Consider the following 23,132-nt stretch of genomic DNA (forward strand, 5'->3'; position numbering starts at 1 on the left):
ATTATGTAGTCATGAAAGTATTTAACATATGCAAAAAAGGTACAAGTTGCTTTTTTTTTAAACATATTGTTTATTGTTATAAATATTAAAATGATATTTCTTTGCATCTTGCTGAACTTACCCAAAAGGTTGTTTCCATCTTTCTGTGGGTATATTGTGGCCATATATGATTTTGTTATGTATGTGAATGGATATAACAGATTTTGCATTTTGATGATTTTTTTAATGACAGATGAGAAATTTAAGGAAAATCCAATATCTAAACAGCCACTCAGTAACTCCAACAGAGAGAATACCACTCTGCTAAAACATATTCCCTCATTTTGTGCTTTGAAGAGGATGCATTGGTGTTAAGGTTTTGCATACTGTGAAGCTCGCTTTTGTACTTTTACACTCATCACACTTCTGTGACCCCTCGTGCCCCATGAATGGGGCACTTTAATATCGGAAGAGACCATCAGGACAAAAACAGCTTTGTGCTGATTTGCAGTGATCCTTCCCTACAAGAGGATAAGATCCCTCACCACTTCGGGGAATTGAGGCCTCAGGATTTTCCTTTAGTTTGTCCTTTAGTATGTTCTTAAATAAAATGACATCAAAAACAATTTGTGTCATTTTCATTAGTGTTCACATAATATTAAAGATGATGCAAAAGGCATTCAGTTGGTTGTATAATCACATGTCACATTTGGTTTTCTGGGTCTGTATTTTTATTAACTATAAACTGTGGAAACTTAATTACTTCTCTCTTACTTGCACTTAAGCATTTAAAAAAAATGATACTCCAGTCTTGGTCTTCCAAATCCACTGTTAGCAATGAAATGGAAATTGCATTCAAGCCCTTTTTTTTACTCTACCGCTTGGTTTGTATTACCACAATCAAACAGATGATAAAGCTCTGTTTTAGAGCCAGATTTTTAATACCTGCTTTTGAACCGTATTTTTTCTATAGTTTCACACAATGTGGTCTTTTGTTTTGTTTGTTTTTCTCCTTTTGTCCGTCATTTCCAGGCCCCCCACCCTTCCCCCTAAACCACAGAAAATGCGGAAGCCTAGGCCACGCTCCGTGTATAACCATAAGCTGTTTAACGGCAATATGGAGGCATTCATCAAGGTACCCTCTGGTGGTGGTGTATGACCGAGCGGTCCCTGTGGAGCAGGAGGGAAAGGCAGCTAGAGCCTTCGCTCTCGTTCTCTTCCTCTTTAGCCTTCTGTTCCTCCCTCTTCCAGCTGCCCTTGATCATGATATAACGCCTCTGTTTAACCTCTAATCCGTTTCCTTCCTTCCACGGTTCTGCCGGTGCAGACAGACAGAGCGGCAGTCAGCTGTCTCTTTATTTCCTTCCAGAACAATTTACCATCTCTGGCTTTTTTTCTTTCTTTCTGTTTTTTGTTGGACTGAGGCAGGAGTCAGCAGTATGTCTGCTTTGTCCCTCACTGCACCCAGTCCTTACTGCATTTCTAAGGCTGTGTTATGACCAGTCCCTGTAATTTGCTTTTAACTTGCAAAGGACTCAGTTGAGCTTTTCTAACCTTTTTGTTGACCCTTCTTCCTCTTCTTCTTCTGTGCTTTGCTGCTTTCTGTCCCAGAGGAAGAAGGAATGCCCGCGCCCGCATTCAGGTACTGCCATAGTGAGGGAACATGACAAACTAAAACTTCCGAACTAATAGTAGTCATTTATTTGCTGCTGCTTCTGCTCTACCTGCATGCTATAAGTCTTCACAACTGTTTGTGCAGTTTTTGGTATTAGACTACTTCTGTCTTGTCATGTTTTGCTTTTTTGTTATTATACTATGTGATAGATAGATAGATAGATAGATAGATAGATAGATAGATAGATAGATAGATAGATAGATAGATAGATATCCCTTATTAGATCCGTATAAAAGCAAAAATTCATAATGTATTTATTTCTTTTCTTTTCAGGATTCAGGTCAACCAATTCCACTTGTTGTTGAAAGCTGTATCAGATACATCAATCTATATGGTAAGGCTTTCATCAAGCCCTTCTGCGTGATGGGGCAAAAATAACGAGAGTGAACTGTAAAGTAAAGTCCTTTGAAAACTTCTTTAGACTTACAAGAAGAGACATCAGCAGTCTATTTTCACAAATAGATGCTGGTAGAAGCTTGCTCTGCTCGCCACCGCAGCGCTCAGCTGCTTACCAGTGATTTCGCAGGCTCATAACAATAGGTCACACACTGAGAGTTTTGAAAGTCCCATTGGTCTTTGTTTAGTAAGTTCAGCCAACTCACCCCCACCGCCCATAACTCCTCCCTGTCTACCTTTCACATCTGTCTTCAGCTCGTTGGTTTAGCCTGCAGGCCTTTCCCCTGGATCTGGACCTAATGAAACTACAGAAAACTGATTAGAACCCTCTAACTGGAACCATATGGTGCAGACTCACTGAGGGGCCCTCTGCTGGAAAAATACGCATCTCCCTTTATGACTAGATTACATTTCCTGCTCTGTGTTATGTGTTTCCAGTGGGCTTTCAAAGAAGCTGGCAGTGGTTTTGGAGATAATGGCAGCTAGCGTAACTCTATTTCAGTAAATTCTGGGTTGTATTTCTTTCAGGTTTGCAGCAGCAAGGCATATTTCGTGTGCCAGGATCGCAGGTGGAGGTCAATGATATTAAAAACTCATTTGAGAGAGGTTAGTCAATATTTCAACATGATCTGTGGGATGAACTACCTTGATACGTTTTTCAGTTCAACAAATGCTGCCGCTGAAAGCACTCGTGTGTTTCTTAATTAGGTGAGGATCCCTTGATTGATGATCAGAATGAGCATGATATAAACTCAGTGGCAGGCGTCCTGAAGCTGTACTTCAGAGGACTCGAGAACCCGCTCTTCCCAAAGGAGCGTTTCCTGGATTTCATCTCTACTATCAGTGAGTTAACAGACCTTGCTTCAAGCGTTTTTCACTGACCTTCACAGAAAAGAGAAAACACAGTGATAGGTAGATGTTTAGCTTTATTGGACTAGAGAAAGTCATGCCGTGCTGCACGTGGAAGCAGTCTAACAGTAACACCAGTGCTTTCTGCTTTGGGGTGCAGGCCACATAACTGTGCCACGTGCAAGTTCACCACAGGATAATTTCTCCACTGTTTCAAATAATGTGATCACTCACTGTGGCTTTGGGCTGGTGAAATGCATGAGGCGGCATATTAAATTGTCAAAAACCATTTTCAGAATCTCCACCACTTTTTGCCTTGGCACTGTAGCCGCAGTTTGTGTCTCTCTTTTTTTCCAGAGCAGCATCTTTAAACGTCTCCGTTTCTGTCTTTCAGAGCTGGAGTCTGAAGCTGAGAGAGCACACCACATCCAGCAGATTATTGTCACTCTTCCTCGGACCATCATAATCGTCATGAGATATCTTTTTGCTTTCCTTAACCAGTGAGTCACACATTTCACTGCTTTGGGTCTCCCAAAACAGTGTAAAAAGATGAGTTCGGCGGTTGCTTAAGCACCAGGATATGACACTGAATCTTACACCTTTACTAATATGAAAATTACAGAATAGGCATACAATATGGAAAAAAGTATAGACAAAACAAAAGTGTATTTAAAATAAGACATGGTATTTATTACTATATCAGTATTTTAGAAGTTATTTATAGGTTTCCATATTGGAATAAAAAACCTTTCTTCTGATAATAGATGTTTTCTGTGCTCCTTTTACTGGATTTAGCTGATTTAATTGTCAAATTTGTTGGAGCCATATGAACTGCAATGATGCTGCTCAACCTCAGCTTAAGTACAATGTTCAAGTAGACATTTATTATGGCTTCCTCTTGATGATTTCCTTTTGATGACTCGATGATTTCGTTATTAAGAGTGGGCTGTGCGGTGTAAGTTGATTCCTTGGAGAGGTTGACTGATCGAAATGTTTTTCAAGTAAGCTGCAGTGATGACTGTACATAAGGACTGAAATCAGGTGAAGCCAGTGACGCCCTAAGAGACGTATCTGCTACTGCAAATTCTGTCAAAATAGACAAAATAGAAAGAGAAATTGAATCGTTTCTAAATGAACTGATGAATCTTAATAATCAGATTAGCACATATTTATGTTGTTTGGTTATCAATAAGGTTTTAGCTAAATAGATGTACAGTTTGCATACATAACAAAAAATTGTGACTTCTGTCCTGTGCCGTCCGTCAGTCTTTCACAGTACAGTGACGAGAACATGATGGATCCATACAATTTAGCTATCTGCTTTGGTCCAACTCTGATGCCCATCCCAGATGGCCAGGATCCTGTAGCATGTCAAGCTCATGTTAACGAAGTCATCAAGACTATAATTAGCCACAATGAAGTCATCTTTCCAAGTCAACGAGAGCTGGATGGCCCAGTCTATGAGAAGTGCATGACCGGGGGCGAAGAGTATTGGTAGGTATTGTGGTACAGTGTAATACTTATGTGATACTATAGTGTGTTCAGCTCTGTTTTGCATTGATTTTAAGGCTGAATTGTGACAGTAAATTAACAAATTCACTGTACAAACATGATATTGTCATATTTTTTTATCTACATATTAATGTCTTTCTGGTCTGTCTTTGTTTCTCTAGTGACAGTCCACACAGTGAACCAGGAACCATTGATGAGGCTGATAATGGGACAGAACCACACACCAGCGATGAGGGTTAGTCACTTCCTTTTTTTATTAAATGCCTCGTAGTAATTTTTCTCCCACTGACCAACAGTAACAGGGCACCACTTGAATTACTATAAAAGGCTTTAGGACCTAATACCTTTATAACTAAGAGAATACCCATCAGCCTTTTCAGCCTTTTGTTTACTGCTGTGTGCCAGCACACCAAACTGAACATAAAAAATTATCCTCCTGCTGAACATCTGCATTATTGTTGTGAAAGAGAGGCTATCAAGAAGCCATTCTTAAGGAAGGAAGACGGAGAAAAAGCTGAGCTATGCCACATTACACAAGAACTGGACTAAAAATCAGTGGCAAAGGGTCTTAAGGAATGATAAATCCACAAAAAAATCATTTGAAAAGAAAGACTGTCATCAGTATAGAGAGGTACAACAGTGTCTATAGCCGTATGTAAAACACGGTGGAGGCTCTGTCATGTTTGAGGCTACCTGATGGTGTTGGGAGATTATGAAAACTAGAAAGTACCATCAGATTTTGATCCACCGTGCAATACCATCTGGAAAAAGTCTGATTGGCAACAGCTTCATTTTTCAGCATGGTTATGATCCCAAACCTATCTGGATAGAAAAACACCAGTGGAACGCCATCAGTCATAGATTGACTATTGAAGCAGTGTGGGATCATCATGACAGAGAACAGAACAAAAGACAGCCAAAATCCAAAGAAGAGCTTTGCATGTCCATCAAGAACCCCGGAGAACTATTCCTGAAAATTACCTAAAGAGAATTTACAATAAGAGAGTTCAGGCTGTGCTGAAGAGTAAAGGTGGTCAAATCAAATATTGACCTTTAAGCTCTGTTCTTGCTTTATACACTATATCTCCATGCATGTTTGCATTTTTCAATAAATCGCTGCACATTTTTTCCATTTTTGTAGCAAAGCAAAGAAATAAGGGCCAGTGAAGACTTGCAAACCGCTGTAAGCAGTCAGGCTACCTCTATGCCTATACAGCGTATAAACCTACCTATAAATGGCAGAGCTGTTATTTTCATTTAGCTCTGATGTCAGTGACCATCTGAACTGTGGTCTTGTGTCTGTAGTTAAATTCAGAACTTCAGCATAACGTTATCATTCTCTCACATTGTGGTAGATGGTAGTTTTAGACTTGTTGTGGTTAACTATTATTCTATTGCTCCAGAGACAACTATTTTTAAAAACAGATATACTGGTCGTTTGCTAAGCAATTCACATTTTAAACATGTGTATAACAAGGATTTCACACAAGACATATAAGAATATATATGTGGGATTTTAGAATTGTTTGTGGATCAGAAAGTCTTAAATATAGCCTGACCTTTTTTATTAGTGCTTTTGACTGAGAGGTGAGCGAGGCTTGAGCTGCAGCGGCTTCTGATCACAACAGCTTAAGTGATGTTTGAAGCTGAAGGCAAGTTGAGTAAAGAGTATTGGCATGCAGCACTGCCTCTTTGATCTATTTGTGTGTGCGTATGTGTGTGTCTGGCCACCCCACCCCCTGCTCTCATGCTTGTTCTTTGTTCAGCATTAGTCAGCAACTCTCCTGAGACTTTCTCCTTTGTGTAGTATTTCCCACTCTTAGCTTTGAATCCATAATCAGGGCAGGCACGTAAGCCAAAACGCAGGTAAAACAGAGAATCATATCTCCTCTCGGTGACAACAACTATCTGTGACATTCATCTGTGTTGTTGGCTCTTTTGGTGCTTTTCTTACTTGGTAAGACCAAAGGCTGGTTTCCTGATGCAAGTTATTCTCCTGCTGGCCTTAGTATTGGGAGTGAAGTGCTGTGTTTTTGCAGTTTGTCTCCTGTGGCAATGCTTCAGGTTTAATTTAAGAAATTAAAATATAGTTCTTACACGCGCTGCAATGACAGTGTCCTTATAGTTGAAATAAAACATGAACAAAGCTGCTTTTCAACTTTGTCTTGTGCTCTCTTCTGTAACACTCAGACACACCTCTAATGGGTTTTCAAAATAAAAGTACACTTGCAGGTTTTCTGGCTCATAGATGATTCCTGTTCAACATACAGTGAACTCTGACTGACCCTACTGGCCTTTTGAAATCCACCTTTCAAATCAAATCAAACTCTCCAGTTCAATTACTATTGAAGCAACCAAGAAATGTTAGAAAACATAATATGTGCTTCAGTTTGTATTTTTACAGCCCACATACACAAGTAATAAAGTTGATATAAAGGAAACGTGCCTGTTTGAGGGATTTGCCACAGAAAAAAGAGCTATGAGATACAGCTTACACAGTGCTGTCTGTCTCGTGGTATGACTAATCATGCTGTGTCCACTTTGATTCGTTTTTTTCATGCTTCCTTTCTTGTTTGTTTCTTTCAGAAGTGGAACAGATTGAGGCCATTGCCAAATTTGACTATGTGGGACGCAGTCCCAGGGAGCTGTCCTTCAAGAAGGGAGCCTCCCTGCTTCTGTATCACAGAGCATCTGAAGACTGGTGGGAAGGCCGTCACAATGGCGTGGATGGCCTCATCCCTCATCAGTACATCGTAGTACAAGACCTGTACGTGCCAACAGACTGAGCTTTAGTAGTTCTTTATCTTGTGTTAAGTACTGTAAGCCCTTTGTATTTGTTGTAGTCTGCATCCATAGCTTATTCTTAGTGCACCTGAATCTGCTCTTTCAGAGATGATGCGTTCTCAGATAACCTCAGCCAGAAAGCAGATAGTGAAGCCAGCAGTGGACCGTTGCTGGAAGATAAGGGTTCATCCAAAAACGATGTCCCATCACCATGCGAGCAATCACTGGATTACAACTTTGGAGGAGTCATGGGGAGGTACATTTAAAAATAAACACCTTTCATTTTTCAAGTGTTTGTAATGTTGAGACATTTTCTTGACAGTTGATATGATCTGATCCATGTCTGCAGGGTCAGGTTGCGATCTGATGGAGCAGCAATCCCACGTCGCCGAACAGACACCCAGAGCCCAACAAGAGTGCCTGACACTCCACCACGGGCTGCAGCCTGTCCTAGCAGCCCTCACAAGGTATCCATCAGCAAAGGCCGCATGGAGAGCCCAGAAAAAAGGCGCCTTGGTACCTTTGGCAGTGCAGGAAGCATAAACTATCCAGATAGGAAGGGCTATCCTGAGGGCCACCCACTAAGGCCAGTGCCAGGGACCACTCGCCACAGCAGCCTGGGGGACCACAAATCACTAGACACTGAGGCTCTGGCAGAGGTAAGACTAAAATAAACAGTTTTAAATTTTAATTCACAGAGTATGTCTCTTGTCTCAAACATTAATAGGGTACAAGTGAGAACAGTTGACAGGGAAGCCTGTCTGAGAGCAGGAGATGTGACTGTATAGAGTATAAAACATGGACGTAACTGCCTGGTTAGAAAAAATGAAGCCAATGCCAAAGTGCATTAAACCTGTGTCTGTCTGACAGCCACCAGATGGCGATAGCTTAGATTGCAAAAAGACGTTTGCTATTATAGAAGTCTACAAGAAAAAGACTTTCTGTCCTAACCTATGCGAACACTTTTCTTCTGAATTTACGAGTTCAGTCACTCACTTTGGCTCATGTTGGGAAAAAAATCTTCATTATGCTATCTTTCCAAATGGAGGATTATTTGTGGTATGAAACCACAAGCTCATTGGCTAAGGAGTTGTTAATCACAAGTTGTTAGCCAACTAGCATGCGGTTTCACAGTCAGACCCACTAATCCTCATCATATCTAGTTTTTGCTAGCAAGATGGCGACGGCGGAAAAGCTTGATACTTCCTGATAGGTACTGATACTTCACAATGGATGACATCACTGTAGCCAACATCCATGTTTGATATTGTTGCACTCAGGTAGACCTGTATCTCTGAAACCGAAGCTAGAGCACACTGCTGGCCTTGATCCAGGTTCTCTTCATTTGCTCACCAGTGCATAAATAAGCTTGCTTTAGAATTTAGGAAGGGTCAGTGTTTCAAAGGGTTTGGAATAACTAATAAAGTTAGGATTAGTATTAGGGTCTATGGGCAAATGTACAGATGTGCTGATGTATATACACGTACCAATATACAGATGTTCTGTATTGCTATACAGAGGGGCAGATATACAGATGTACTGTGAACAAATATACAGATGTGTTACGTATATACAACACAGCTAATTTGCAAAATCTGAAGAGATGCTGGGCCTCGCATGATGCACGCGCCACCATCTTGAGTTTTTTTTCTACCCAGTATGAATATAAACAGGACAATAACAGTGGTATGTTTAAGCCATTTTATGGAAGTATAAATATATTTGACATGATAACTAAGCTTTTTGTAAACCATGTTAAACAAAACTTTTTTAGGTAACGCAGTGGAGTCCTGGCTTTTATTTCTGATTTCTCTGTTTTTTTTGTTTCTTCAGGACATAGAGAAGACTATGAATACGGCACTTCATGAGCTGCGGGAGCTGGAGCGCCAAAACACCGTTAAACAGGCTCCCGATGTTGTCTTGGACACACTGGAGCCAATGAAGAATCCGGTTAGCTCAGAGCCCGGGAGTCCACTGCACACCATTATGATCCGTGATCCAGATGCTGCCATGCGGCGCAGTAGCAGCTCAACATCTGAGATGATGACCACCTTTAAACCGGCTCTCTCTGCCCGGCTGGCTGGAGCACAGTTACGCCCCCCGCCCATGAGACCAGTGCGACCTCCTCCAACGCAGCACCGCTCAAGCAGCTCCAGCTCTTCAGGGGTCGGCAGTCCAGCTGTGACTCCCACTGAGAAGATGTTTCCGAGTAACAATGCATCTGCGGGTTCCAATGTGAATATTTCCGGTGATGGCGGAGATAAGTCTGGTACCATGTAGCAAAGGTGGAAGCTTGTAGGCAAGAGGCCTGTGAAGCTTTCCAAGTGGGAGAAAAGCTCATGGAAACAGATGTTGATGTGTGCAAACCAGATACGGATATACTCCTGTCTGTTGTTTGCTTGACTTAATTCGTATATAAAGGATGCCACTAAAGCTTCTAAAGTATGTTACCATGGTAATAAAGCAGTGGCAGAAGCTGTAGAGGTGTGATAAAGCTCAGCTCTCTTTGAAACTTGATTTAACTAGACTAAATGTGTATAGGAATATGTGTATTTCAGTTATACCTCAGTTTTAACAAAAGTCTGTGGCCATGTTCTTGTTTCAGAGATGCAATGAATGCAAGTAAAGCAATACTTGTGTGAAATTTGGTTTTCTGCCCATCACATATCCAGTCCAGCCGATCTTTCAGTCCCTCCTCTTATGTGAAAACGCCTCACGTCGGCAGTTGTTCAGGCGTAAAAATATGTCCGTTTGTCCATTTTGGGCAAAGGCCTTATGGCTGTAAATACAAAGTTACTTGAAATAAACATCCTTCCTGTTTGTATTATAATACATTGGATCTTCAGCAACATAACAGTGAAATTTATTCCTGCATGCACAGATTGGGGGAAAATAAGGGAAAGTTGCATCACTGAAAGGAGACTTGTAATGAAATGATCTGTGAACAAGCTTGCTAATTCTAAGAAATCCATATGACTTTAAACTCTGATCCACAAGAATGAAAAACTAAAATCAGGATTCAGATGCCCACATATTAAAAAAAAAAAAAAAAGCCTTGCTACCATACATTGACTTTTTGTGTGGGTATCGCTGCAAAAGATGGAGCATCTTGGCATGAAGATGATCTGTGAAGTCTTAGAAATTACTAATCAGTACTAGAGTAAAATAAGTCAGCCTCTACCATCACGCATGGTTGAACAGCGGACAGACATAACACGGCTGTTTCCATGTTTTATTTTGTTTTTCTAGTTGCTGTGTATGGAATGCAGAAGAATAATGCACCAACTAATGTAGGAATCCTGTGGTAAACTTGTACATAATATATAGCTAGTAATTTGTAAGTGTTATTTGTGTACAGGTTAATATGAAATGTCGTAAAGGGTTGATATGAATGGCACTTGTAAGGATTCTGAACCACCTTTTTATCATTTCCGGTAAAGTTCAAACATTTTGACTGAAAAAAAAGAAAAGAAAACAAAGAGTTCAGATCATCATTCACCATAGTACTGTTCAAATGGTACTCATGTGAACTATAGACCACTAATTGCTGCTGGAAACAACACAAAGTATGTTTTTGACACATCTTTCAGTCTCTTCACAGTTCGCAAAAGGTTTTCAGGTTCAAGTCATATTTGGGTGATTTTTAGTATTATGAAAGAAACAGTGAAACTTCTGATGGTTCCTCTTTCACACTGAAAATGCTGTGCTCACCCAGAAAAGCTGGAGAACTAGATGTGTTAACGTGCAGTCATCAGAACGGCCTCCTTCTTTCTGCCTTTTACATGATAGATTGTCTATGGTTACCGATACACTCAGATTGTAGACTCGTACTCTTAGTTGGAAGAAATCTAAAGAAGAACATTTAAGTATTTATATCTACTGTACCTCTTGTCATCCTGACAGCTGTAATCTAAAGACCCTGTAATCCGCATCCCAAAGAGCCTGCTCTGTTCTGCATGTCTTGCGCTGTAATGTGGGACTCGACGGTATGTGGTGCCTTGGCTTGGTGAAACGCACAACTTAATTAAAAATTGGACTAAGTAACTGCCCTTAATATTTACGTGGGTTGAGAGTGATGAATTAAGATACTCATAACTGTTGCTAGATCAGAAGTGAACAAGAACTAACAACGCCTGATTGAACAAAAGCAAAATAACAAAAATGCATCGAATCTAACAAAATTATTCGCATGGAAATCACAGTTTCCCTGTCAAATGCAGACACCTGATGTAAAATGAAAATACTCGCTTGTTGTTGGTGTATTGTTTGCTTTTCGACTATCAAATTATTTACCTATATACAAAAGTACAGGGTGGAAGGATTAGTAAGAACAGAGAGCTAGTACAGCCAGAATAAAGTTGATATAGCATTTAAACGTACACAGTGCTGTCACCCCCTCTGCTGGTTCCTGCTGGTATTGCATAAGCAAGCGGAGGCTATTGCTCTCGATGGGCATTATGATCCAGAATCATCGCAATGGTTTAATGAATCCTTCTAGTTTTAACATCTTATTATCCTGGTTATTAGTTTTGCACCAGTTGATCTACAGTATATGAAGTTAATGTTACAAAACGCTTCTGTTATTAAAATATGAAGAAAGCACACAATTCAATTTAAAAGGGGGGAAATAAATTACATTTAAGTAGATTATTATTTTTTGTTTTGTTTTTATTTATAGAATATAAGTGGAGCAGAAGATTTGAGTGCCTTTTGTGCACAACATCAATTTTTATTGGACTTTTACTTTTTTACTTTTTTAACTGTGATATGTGGTTAGTTGTCATGTTTATTATAAACTGATGTTGCCTTTTTTTAATCTTTATTTTCTCTTGCTACTCAGTAGTCAGGCCAACATAAGTGTTATATTGTGTATAAAATCATTGAACTGCTCGTCTGTGCTTGGGTGAGACCTGAAGATCAGGAGCTATAAGAACTACTGTATACGTAATTTACTGGCAGAGCTCAGTAGAATCATCTCCTTTACTTTTTGGGGGTTTCCCTGTGAACTGCCTGTGCTGTGGTTGAGCCTTTAATTCTTGCCATTTTGCTCCTTCCCTTTCAAAAAAACATCGCTGCCAGATGGACTCATATGGACCCTCTACATGAGAGGTTATAAAGGCACTTGGTGCACTCTCATCAGTCCCTACATGTGATGTTACAGTGCCATTTTCTTTTCTGGAATGTGTGCTTAAATGGGTTACACTGATAGTCTGGTGACAAGAGAAGACAGCAAGCTATTAATCAAGAAGAAAATCCCAGTTTGAGAACAGAATATGGCCCCATCGGAGGACCGGAGTGTGAGTTGCTGTCACGCTGTTTACTTTCTCTTTAATTGTTTGTCTGGTGATGCTGTTTGTTGGTGAGTGTCTGGTGGGTTGAAACCTGTGATGTAACGTACATCATGCCACTGACTGGATGTTGAAAACTCCTGCATCCAAATAAAAACCATTATTGCTCTGTCATCCAGACTTTCTGAGTCACTGGTTTTGATGCTTGAAAAGGAAAAACAAAACAAAACAAAGAACGTAATCAGAGAGATGTTTGTCTTCTCTGTCTTCAAATAGCCATACATCTTTACTGGGAAACCTTGTCAAGGCTAAACATTACTGTAAGTGTAATATTGAGGTACATACAACTTTTCAAAAAAAATTACTTTAGTATTTGGAGCAAATTATTCTACTATAACTATATATAGCTATAGAAATGACTAAAATGACCTTTTAGATTAAGATTTTACAAACCAAATATCTGATCATTTGTCTCAGAAAATATGATCTAGTGTTACACATTAAACTATTCAGCAATTTAAAAAAACAAAAATTAAAAAAAACGACCTCCAGCTTGAAGTTTCTATTCAATTCGGAGCCACTATACAATGTTACAGTATGCATAAACCATGGGGTTTTTTTTGGCACACCTGTTTAAGTTTACAGCACAAATGTCTAATCAGCCAATCACATGGCAGCATATCAGTGCATTTAAACATATAGAGTCCAGATGACCTGCTGAAGTTCAAACTGAGCATCAGAATAGGGGAGAAAGCAGATTTGAACACGGTGTGGTTGTTGGTGCTAGATGAGCTGGTCTGAGTAAGTAGGAAACTGATGATCTGCTGGGATTTTCCCACACAACCATCTATAGGGTTTACAGAGAATGTGCCGAAAAGGAGAAAATATCCAGTAAGCATCACTTCACCTGATAAAAAAATGTCTTGTTGATGTCAGATAGCATCAACTCTGTAATGCTATCATGTCAATATGAACCAAAATCTTTGAGAAAAGTTTCTAGGACCTCGTTAAATGTGCACCACAAATAATAAAAGCAGATCTGAAGGAGAACAGGGGTCCTACCCTGTCATAACAGGATATAACTAATGATGTGGCACTGAGTATATAATGGACAGCATGGAACTGTACTACGGTATGTTAAAGTAAAATCATTATGTTTAGAGACACTGCTTAGGTATTTTTATCAAGTACAATTTTGATTGCTGTGTGTGCATAGTGAAGAATGTTTTATTATTATTATTATTATTAATTCTGCAAAAGCATGATAAATTAAAGTAAACAAAAAAGTATTTTAGCAACATGTTAGGCCAGCTTGTTTCTGAAACTCTGCTGGAGGTATGAACACAATTCTCCCAAAACATATTTGGTGTTTTGATGAGTGCATTGGAGAACTCTTAAAAACATGTCAGTCCAAAATCTCTCGTGACTAAAGTCATTGCATGTAATTATCTAATTTTTGTGATTTACTCAGACTGTTAGAAGATCTGTAATACTCCAGGGTTCGGGGCATTGTGATTGTGGATGAGACCACACCCATCAGGATTGAAATGCGTAATTAAATAATCATTTAATCAATTATTCGGCGGTGATCGTTCTTTCTAGAGACAAGTGAACCTCTGCCATGCCAGAAACATTTTGCTAGAACACAACCCCCCTGTCACCCATTTATATATAAAAGCTCCCTGAACTCTAATCACATCTGTTCTCCATGAATGAGGGACAGATGACAAATACTGCAGATGGATGATCTTTGTTTTCACAGTTCAACAGCAATGCAGGGGGTTTATGTAAAATTAAAAAATGATGCCGCCTGTTAACCAGATTTCGTAGTTCATTCAATGACCACGCGATGGAGACTGCCGCACAGAAAGTGTCATAAGCTTTACATGTTAAGTAAGCAGTCAGCAATTTGTCGATTATTCTTTAACTAAGTGAGAGGAACACATTTTTGCATGAATTATATGATTGCATCTCCCGTTGAAATTGACTTTCTAGTCCATTGGTCAGAGAGTGTTTCACGGGCAGCTTCCACTGACAGAGCATAACCAAAATTTAATTTGTTCCACCTGAGAAAACCCTGTTCAACAAGAACATGTCAAACAAGCAACTGTGTTCACATTTTTCATTAGAATTACTTCTTACTAACAAATCAACGATTTCTGGAGGATATATTTAAATTGTGGTTATGTGTGAGGGATAAGATCAGCTGGAGATCTTCCTGCGTTAAAGCCCCGTCAAATATTCATAGATAACAAAAGCTTTTTTTGACCCCAAATTCAGTAACAGAATAATGAAAATCATATTAATTTAGTTGAACTCAATCTTTAATTCCTTTGTTTGACGATGTAGTGAGCACCACAGCACACATCCCAGCTAGGTCCAGTAAAAAAGAGGGCCGTAAAAGTAAAAAATGTGCATTTGTTTGCTAGAATTAATTATGCTAATGATCTCATAAATTATTCACGTTACTTAGAAATGAAAGACTACGAAAAATTAACTGGCAATAAAAATCTACACTTGCTTCCTCTGTTAAAGGAACGCTTTTATCTCTACAATGCGCCAGGTATCAACAAGAACAGATGCTGCAGCACGTTTGAAAAATAAGTTGCGTAAGCCTCTCCCGTGGCACAGCTTGGCTCGTCTTCCATTATAATTAATGCACAAATTACAGAAAATGCTCCAGCAACAAATAATCTCATTGTGAAAGTCACACCAGAACAAAATTATCATAACTTCTTTCACCTTCACTGTTTTCATTTTAGCTAGATCATAATGATTAATGGTGAAGTAGTCGCGCTCTTTAGTTAAAAGCATCCGAGGACCAGTAAAGAGCCATAGATCATTCATGCTAATAATAAAGTCAGTTTTAATTTCATTCAACATTTCCATGTGGATTCTTTTATAGCTGTAAAATAAGCAATATGTACTTTTCGTCATGCTCAAAGAGATGATGTCAGAAAATTAATTTACATTAACCAAAGCAGAGACCTTAAAAACTGGAACGCACCACCTGGTTTGATTTTTTTTTATTTCAGCCTACAGTCATGTGAAGGGAGAAAGCTTTCACAGGACTCTAAGCAGTCCTGTGAAATATTAAGTACATCTTTACTGTTTTCAGAGAAGTTAAGATGGTAAATAGCAGTCAGGTGATGCTGATCAAATTTGTGAGCGCCTCAGTAAAAGCAGAGGTTTTGGCAGTTTGCAGGTTTGACACATTCAGGTGTGTATTAATGCAATGTCATCTTCTCAGGAGTGGGAATCTCAGAAAATTCAGCCAAAGGTCAGGCCATGCTTGGAGAAACTGTCTCAGACTGCAGGTCTCCTCCTTTAGCAATACGATTAGAAAAAAGACTGAACAAGCATGGCTTGTTTGGAAGGGTTGTCAGGAGGAAGCCTCTTCTCCCTAGAAAAGAACATGGTATCAAAACTTAGCGTTGGAAGGTTGCACCTGAAGAAAAAAACCACAAGACTCCAGGAACAACTTCCTTTGGACATACCAGACCAAAGTGGAGATCTTTAGCTATAATTCACAGCACTATGCTTGGCAAAAACCAAACATAGCATATCAACTGTGGCACACGGTGGTGGACGGATGATAGTTTGGGCTTGTTTTGCAGCCATAGGACCTGGGCAACTTGCAGTCATTCAGTCTACCTTGTAAACCTCTGTATCTGGCCATCTGGCCAACAAAGGTTACTGCTAAAGCTTGTCCCACTTTGGGTCATGTGACAGGACAATGATCCCAAGCAGAGCAGCAAATTTACAATGACCAAGTCCAGACCTCGCCCTGATTGAAATACTGTGCCAGGATCTTAAGATACCTGTGCATAAAACAAATCCCTACTGTCCTCAATTAACTGAAGCACTGCTGTAAAAAAGAGTGGGTCAAAATTCCTTCAGTGATCTGAGAGACTCACAGAGTCATACAGCACATGATTACTTCAAATATTACTGCTGAAATTTGATATAGAAGGTATCGAATCACAATGTGTGTTGTTTTCACACGACTGCACAGAGTGCTATGAAGTCTTTCTTTTTCCCCACAAATGTCATTACAGAATTACAATACACTACAGCACATTACAGTAAACTAAAATCACACAGAATGAGTAAGTAGGAGTTCTTCTCCATAGTACTTTGGCACTGTACATGAATATGAAAGGGACTGAATCAGAGATGTTTTAGTTGAGAGAGAGCCTAGAACAGATTGAAATTTGATTTGGCAAGAAAGACACTTCTGTGGAAAGATGAGAACATCAGGCTTTATTATTTTTCATAGCTTTTCAGTCTGTTGGATAAAAATGAGAGTGCAGAAGAGATGCCTCAAATACATAATATTTCACACTGTATGCCAATTGTTAATTTTATTTTAGTGATTCCTCTTTATTAAAAAAACAAGTTCTGACCTCAATTAGAAATGGAAACATTTTATTTCCAACAACAACTCAGTCAGCAGACTTGCATGACTATAGTAGATTTCAACACCTCCAAATTCAGTGACATCTCTAGCTATGCCTGTATCTTTGAAATGCAGGAGTGGAGCAAGGTAGTGCATATACAGCATGCATAATAAATGTAGCTTCAAGACAAAGATCTACAGACATGTTGGCCCTGCAAATGTTATTGTTTATGTGCACCCTCCTACAAGTCAAGCAAAACAAAAAAAAAACATGACATGCCTTGCATGAAACCAGGTCAATAAATATTACTGATTACACCCTGACAGCAAATAGGTGGACATGAAAGCTCTGGGATTTTACAGTTGTTTATTTCTGTATTTATTTATTTTATTGCATTGTTGTAAAGTTGTGATGAATCTCTAAAATGAATTCTTTGAATGGTGAGATTTCATATAAAATAAACCAAACCAAATGTTTCACTGCAGATATTTGGGCTCAAATCTTATTTGTTGTTAGTACTTAATATTTATCATCAATTCCTTTATTGAGCTAAAGCAAACCTTCCCGGAAAATAGACCATTAATATAAGGGTATTAAATGTACTCTGAGCCTCTCATTCAATAGTTGAATGTCTATGAAATTGTATATTCTTTGAATGTCGACTGCATGAACTAATGCAACTCAAACTGCAGTTACATTTAGAAAAAGATGTGTTAAATCACTGGTTGTAAAAAAAAAATACTATAGAAACTCAGGTATCTGGGCTATCGAAATACACTGAAAAAAATGTTTCTTTAAACCAGCTTTAAAAAATTACTCAAATTTTACCTTTAAAAAATCTGCTAAAAAAGCTGATTTTTTTAAAGGTAAAACCAAAATTTTGTCACAATCAGCTTGCTAGAAACAAAGATACATTCTCCTTTCAAGGACCAAATTTATTATAGAGTGTTTTTTAAACAAAGGCTGCGTTTTATGTACAAAAAAATCAATAAAAATTAAAAAATAAAGTACTAAAGTTATCAGTGCTATTTACACAACAGTTGCTAAAGAGAAAAAAAAGAACATCAGACAAAATTAAGCAAAACGATTCCCCTAAAAAGTGATATTGCTAATGTAACGACCATTAACATTAACAACATTTCTATCACTGTGAAAACACGCTGTAGTTCTAATTTCTCCTAAATTTGAGTCTGTTCCTTCCTAATATAAACTAACAGAAATTCCTTAGACTTTCCCTGAAGTGTATCTGAATACAAATTAGCTCTAAAAGACAAACAAAACAAAGCAGTGTCCACATGTCTCTTTGGCTGGTCCAGAGACTACAGACTCTGCGTGTCTCCATGAAATCTCCATGAACAATTTGTTGTGTTTGAGCTCTCTGGGATAGCTCGAGCTGACAGTGTAGATCAGTCCAGAACTGAGTATGTTCACTGCTTAAGTGAAATAATGGTGCAGAGCCATGTGAGTGACGTCACATGCTCATGTGACACAATCACCTTTGACTTCAGAATCAGAATCATTTATTAATCCCTGAGGAAATTATGTGGTTACAGTTGCTCCAAAACAATAAGAGCAGTAACAGACTGAACTAAATTAAATAATATAGTATATTATGTATAAGTTACAAAATAAAAGAAATAGCTCTAATATATACAAATAGCTCAATTATAAATATCCAGAATATTACAGAGATTAAATATGTATGTTTGACATTTTACTCTAAACCGTAAACTATAAAACTTTTTTATTTGTTATTTTCACTGTAGAGGGTGTGCAAAAGGATGTAACTATTGCACTGTGCTTTATATGCAGGAGGAGATAGTCACAGGCAGGAATGATTTCATGTGTCATTCAGTGTTGCATTTGGGTAATCTCAGCCCCTGCCTGAACGTGCTCCTGTGAGTGGCCAGCACATCATGGAGTAGGTAGAAGGTATTGTCCAGAAATGTCCTTATCTTGGACAACATCCGCCACTCCTAAACCACCTTAAGGGTTTCCACATCCATCCCCACAACATTGCTGTGATTGTGGATCAGTTTATTGAGTCTGTTGGCATCTGCGACAGCATACAACAGCATAGAGGATGGCACTCGCTACAACAGACTCATAGACATTCTTGAGCATTTTCCAACAGATGTTAAAAGACCTCAGCTGCCTCAGGAAATAGAGACGACTCTTGCCCATCCTGTAGAGTGCAGTGGTGTTTTTAGCACAGTCCAGTTAATTATCTATGTGTACAGTTCCCTGCAATGTCCTCCGCAATGTCCAAACCAACTCCTTGGTTTAAAACAGGGATCACTGGTTTCCTGGTCCTCCTAAAGTCCACAATCAAATCTTTGGTCTTTGTTACGTTGAGCTGCAGATGATTCTGCGCACACCACGTGACAAAGGAGTCGACCACAGCCCCGTACTCCATCTCATCACCCTCACTGATGCATCCAACCACCGCAGAGTAATCAGAAAAACCTGAGGATGGCAGGTCTTTGTGCTGTGGCTGAAGTCTGTGGTGTAGAGGGTGAAGAGGAAAGGGGAGAGGACGGTCGCTTGTGGTGCCCCTGTGTTGCTGATCACCTTGTCAGATGTTGACAACGCACATATTGTGGTCTTCCTGTCAGTTAGTCAGCTATCCAGGACACAAGAGAAGCATCCACCTGCATTGCTGTTAGCTTATCACCCAAAAGGGTCGGCCTGATGGTTTTGAATGCACTGGAAAAGTAAAAAAAACAACATGACCCTCACAGTGCTCGCCGTCTGGTCACTGAAATACACTTGAAGTACATATTAACTTAAGGACAAAGTATTTGTTGATTTTTCCACATGGGATTCTTAATTTTGGGTAAAGTGAAATAAACAGTTTCAAATGAGCTAAAGCAATTTTCCATTGCAGCAATATAAAATTTCAACTGAACTAAATGGCATGGATGTTTCACAAGTGTAGACTGACAAGGATGTCTGCCAGCTCAAAAAGCTGTGTGTGTTTGTGTGTCCATGTGTGTATCCGTGTGTGTGTCTGCCCGCACATTTAATGTTGTCTGTCTGCATCTCTGGGTGTCGCTTCCTCCCTTCCCCTCCTTTGTCTGGCTTTCTCACCTGCCTGCACCTCATCATCTCATCTCTAACTTCTCCAGCCACTCTTCACCCAATAATTCTGTCTGCTGTGCTGGTAGTTTGTTGCCTTATACTTTCCTTCATGCTAAACAGTTCCTTCTGTGTGCTTGGATCACTTGTGTGTGCCTGCTAGCAACCCTGCTCATCTATTACCTGGTGCTCTCCTGCCAACCCACTCTCCCCTGGCAAACTCAGTGCCTCGTCTCTCCAAAGCCCTGTCTTCAGCCAACCCTGGACTCCATCCCATGCACCTTTCTCTCAAACACTTGTTTCCAATAAAACCCTAAAACTGCTTCCTGGTATCCTGCTTGAAAATCCACTTGTTGCCAAAAAAATATTATAAGGCGAAAGAGGTACTGTTACTATTATCTAATAACCAATTTTTAAAATGATGTGAGGTAAAAAAATAAATAAATAAAAAATAAAAATATAAAATTGAGAAATAACCACAAAAAAGAGCTGTCGTTTATCTTAGAGTTTGTAACATAACTATTTTAATTTAACAGGTACTTTTAAGGTAAAACACAATGACTGGATTTAGTTTTATATGAGATTCTTTTCTCTGGACATAAGAAAATAAAACAGCATGCAGCAGTGATTCATGATGTGTTTGTTGGAGCTTGCTTAATGGGTAGCTGTTTAAAAAACAGAATATATATTTTCAGTCTCTGGAGCGGCACAATCTCATCTAGTGAAATGTATTTCAGTGAAAGTATAGGGACAGGCCACCACAAAGCTACATATAATCGTGAATGTGGAAGCCCAGCTAGCATCCTTAACAAATTTCTTATGAGTGGCGCTTGTTTGAATCCACATTAAAATGCTACACTTCGCTGAAGAAACGCTGAACATGATTTCCCCACAGACTCCCCAGTTCAAAGGTTCTGCATAATGTCTAAGGAGCAGCAGCCTGTCAGACATTTCTCAATGTAAAAATCATAAACACAAGGCTCAGTTTCTACTGTAGACTCTGAATTACAAATAATGGCTACAAATTATGCGGAAAAGGCTAAAACTGTGATTAATTTTATAAACGTGTGAATAAGATAATCTTTTAAAAATCTGGCTCCAGAAATGTGTTTGTGTGTGTTTTTTTCATTCTGATATTTCACTGTTTTGCATTGGACAGAATGATGTTTGTGCACATTTAGATGCTTCTCACTTTTGCAAATTTGAATATAGTCCATATATGAAGACAGAGAGTGCATTTAACTTTTAACATGAGAATTTTTCACATATTTAGGGTCCTTGACAGGGTCTTTTGGGGGTAAAACATAGATTAAAATTGAGACTTTGTGCAAAACAGTGTTGGTCTTAAAGTTCTGTAAAGATCTCTGTAGCTGACTTTTAAGATTTAACTAAATAGTTTTGGCTTGCTGCCTTTATTCGACCTCATTTTAAGAAGAGAGAACCTGCTTTCCCTGCCAGCTGGCGCTCTGTGCAGTAACTTATAATTAAGCAGTGATAGCATGAATCACAACAGTTAAAGTATAACAGTTAAAGAAAAATAGCTTTGTGAATAATCTATATGGTGCTAAATACGGAGACCCTTTTTCTTTCTTTTTGTTGTCAGGATAACAGCAAATATTCCAAAAGTATAAAAAGTAAAAGTTCAACAGCTCATTTTGACCTGCTGCCAACTATTTGTGATTCCATCTACAGTATATCATAATAATGTTTTCTCCATGTGAGGAGAACGTTAGAAAAATGCTCTGACCACAGGGCAGATAAAAAAAATAAAACATAATATTACAGATTACAGCTTCATAATTTCAGAAAACAGTGCACCAAAGATAATCCTTAAACACACATAATCAGTAATTCAGTTTTCTGAAAAGAACATCTCAAAATTACAGACTGAACTAGAAACAGAGTAAAATAGCTGGTAATGGGTTTAATCTGTAACACAGTCCCTGAAAATCTGAATTGGAGACTCTTACAGGCACTCAGTACATCATGTCATCTTGCTAATATAGGGATATATTTTCCGCTTGGCGGAGCATCCAGTGATTAAACATCCTCAGTTTCCAAGCCCATAAGAATGTCTCTATAGAGTGCTGAAAATTGACTGGATGGCCGGCTAAACTGCACTAATCAGACTTTTAGTCTCTTCTACATGGTTCCATATCTGTTTGTATTATTTGTCCTTTTCTGCTTCTTTTTTGAGCATTTATCACACAGCAGTTTAGATTTACATATTTTGAAATTGGTCAGTGTACAGGGCCATGACAGTGATTTCTTCATTTGGTATAGATTTGCAGACTTAAAGCATGGTTCAGCCTTTTGAGATGTAATATTCAAAGAGATAAATGAATTTTGGCATATCAAACACACACACACACACACACACACACACACACACACACACACACACACACACACACACACACACAGGGAGAGAGAGAGAACTGAAAACATTGTTTTAGCGTGAAGACTTTTGGCTGGGAAAAAGCAAAATAAAGCTGCATAATATTATCTATAACCAAATTAATTCAGTGAATCAGACCTAACATAACAAACTGAAATGTAGAAGCTTGTGTTGCCTTGACATTTACAATGTCAGTGACACAGATAACATTTTTGGCTGCCTTGCAGTCTAATAGGTGAAACATCGGTCACACAGGAAATAATGGATGGTGAAAAATTGTTCGTTATTTATATATACCGATGTATATATGAAGAAAAAATAAGATAGCAACCTATTACAGAGGCATGACCTTTTCCATGACACTTCCTGTGATTAATGCTCAACATCTGTGTATATAAAGGTGGTCATTAAATCATTGAATATCTGCGATACAGCGGCTGTAAGAGTCCAGTAAGCTGTAAGAGTGCTGAATAATTAGTGAGTTTTTTCAATCATCACAAGGATTTCAGGTTAAACTGTGTTCATTTTTATTTGCTTGATATCTTTGCATTTAAGGCTGAAATCCCAAAATAATCCACTTCAAATCCAAAAAAGTTGCCCCATGATCAGAATTGTGATGTAGACTCTGTAGTATTCTTTCCACTTCCACTGACTTTATCTATATAAGCTGGAGCCATCTGATAAATAACAGCAGGGAACCATTACAAGAGAATTTAATCAAACTGCAATGATTACAAAACAGACACCGGTTTATAATGGCAGCTATTTTACAC

At 38.8% G+C, this 23,132-nt stretch overlaps 1 protein-coding gene across 3 annotated transcripts in view; it reads left to right on the forward strand.

The window, feature by feature from the left end:
• The window catches only part of srgap3 (SLIT-ROBO Rho GTPase activating protein 3), a 57,940-nt gene extending 45,283 nt beyond the window's left edge, over positions 1–12,657 (forward strand). Inside the window, exons 12-22 of one of the 3 annotated variants that reach the window (XM_040028696.1) lie at positions 1,012–1,114; positions 1,928–1,988; positions 2,579–2,656; positions 2,759–2,893; positions 3,294–3,399; positions 4,166–4,393; positions 4,573–4,646; positions 6,998–7,178; positions 7,302–7,451; positions 7,545–7,854; positions 9,029–12,657. In XM_040028696.1, coding sequence (XP_039884630.1) covers positions 1,012–1,114; positions 1,928–1,988; positions 2,579–2,656; positions 2,759–2,893; positions 3,294–3,399; positions 4,166–4,393; positions 4,573–4,646; positions 6,998–7,178; positions 7,302–7,451; positions 7,545–7,854; positions 9,029–9,475 — 1,873 coding nt within the window. In that variant the 3' untranslated portion in view covers positions 9,476–12,657. Of the gene's footprint in view, positions 1–1,011; positions 1,115–1,590; positions 1,818–1,927; positions 1,989–2,578; positions 2,657–2,758; positions 2,894–3,293; positions 3,400–4,165; positions 4,394–4,572; positions 4,647–6,997; positions 7,179–7,301; positions 7,452–7,544; positions 7,855–9,028 lie in introns of those variants that run through there. The other 2 variants (XM_040028697.1, XM_040028698.1) reach the window with 2 other exon arrangements.
• The last annotated feature ends 10,475 nt before the right edge of the window (positions 12,658–23,132 follow it).

Source organism: Simochromis diagramma, unplaced genomic scaffold, assembly GCF_900408965.1.
Source record: "Simochromis diagramma unplaced genomic scaffold, fSimDia1.1 OVJJ01000483.1, whole genome shotgun sequence".
Taxonomy (NCBI): Eukaryota; Metazoa; Chordata; class Actinopteri; order Cichliformes; family Cichlidae; genus Simochromis; species Simochromis diagramma.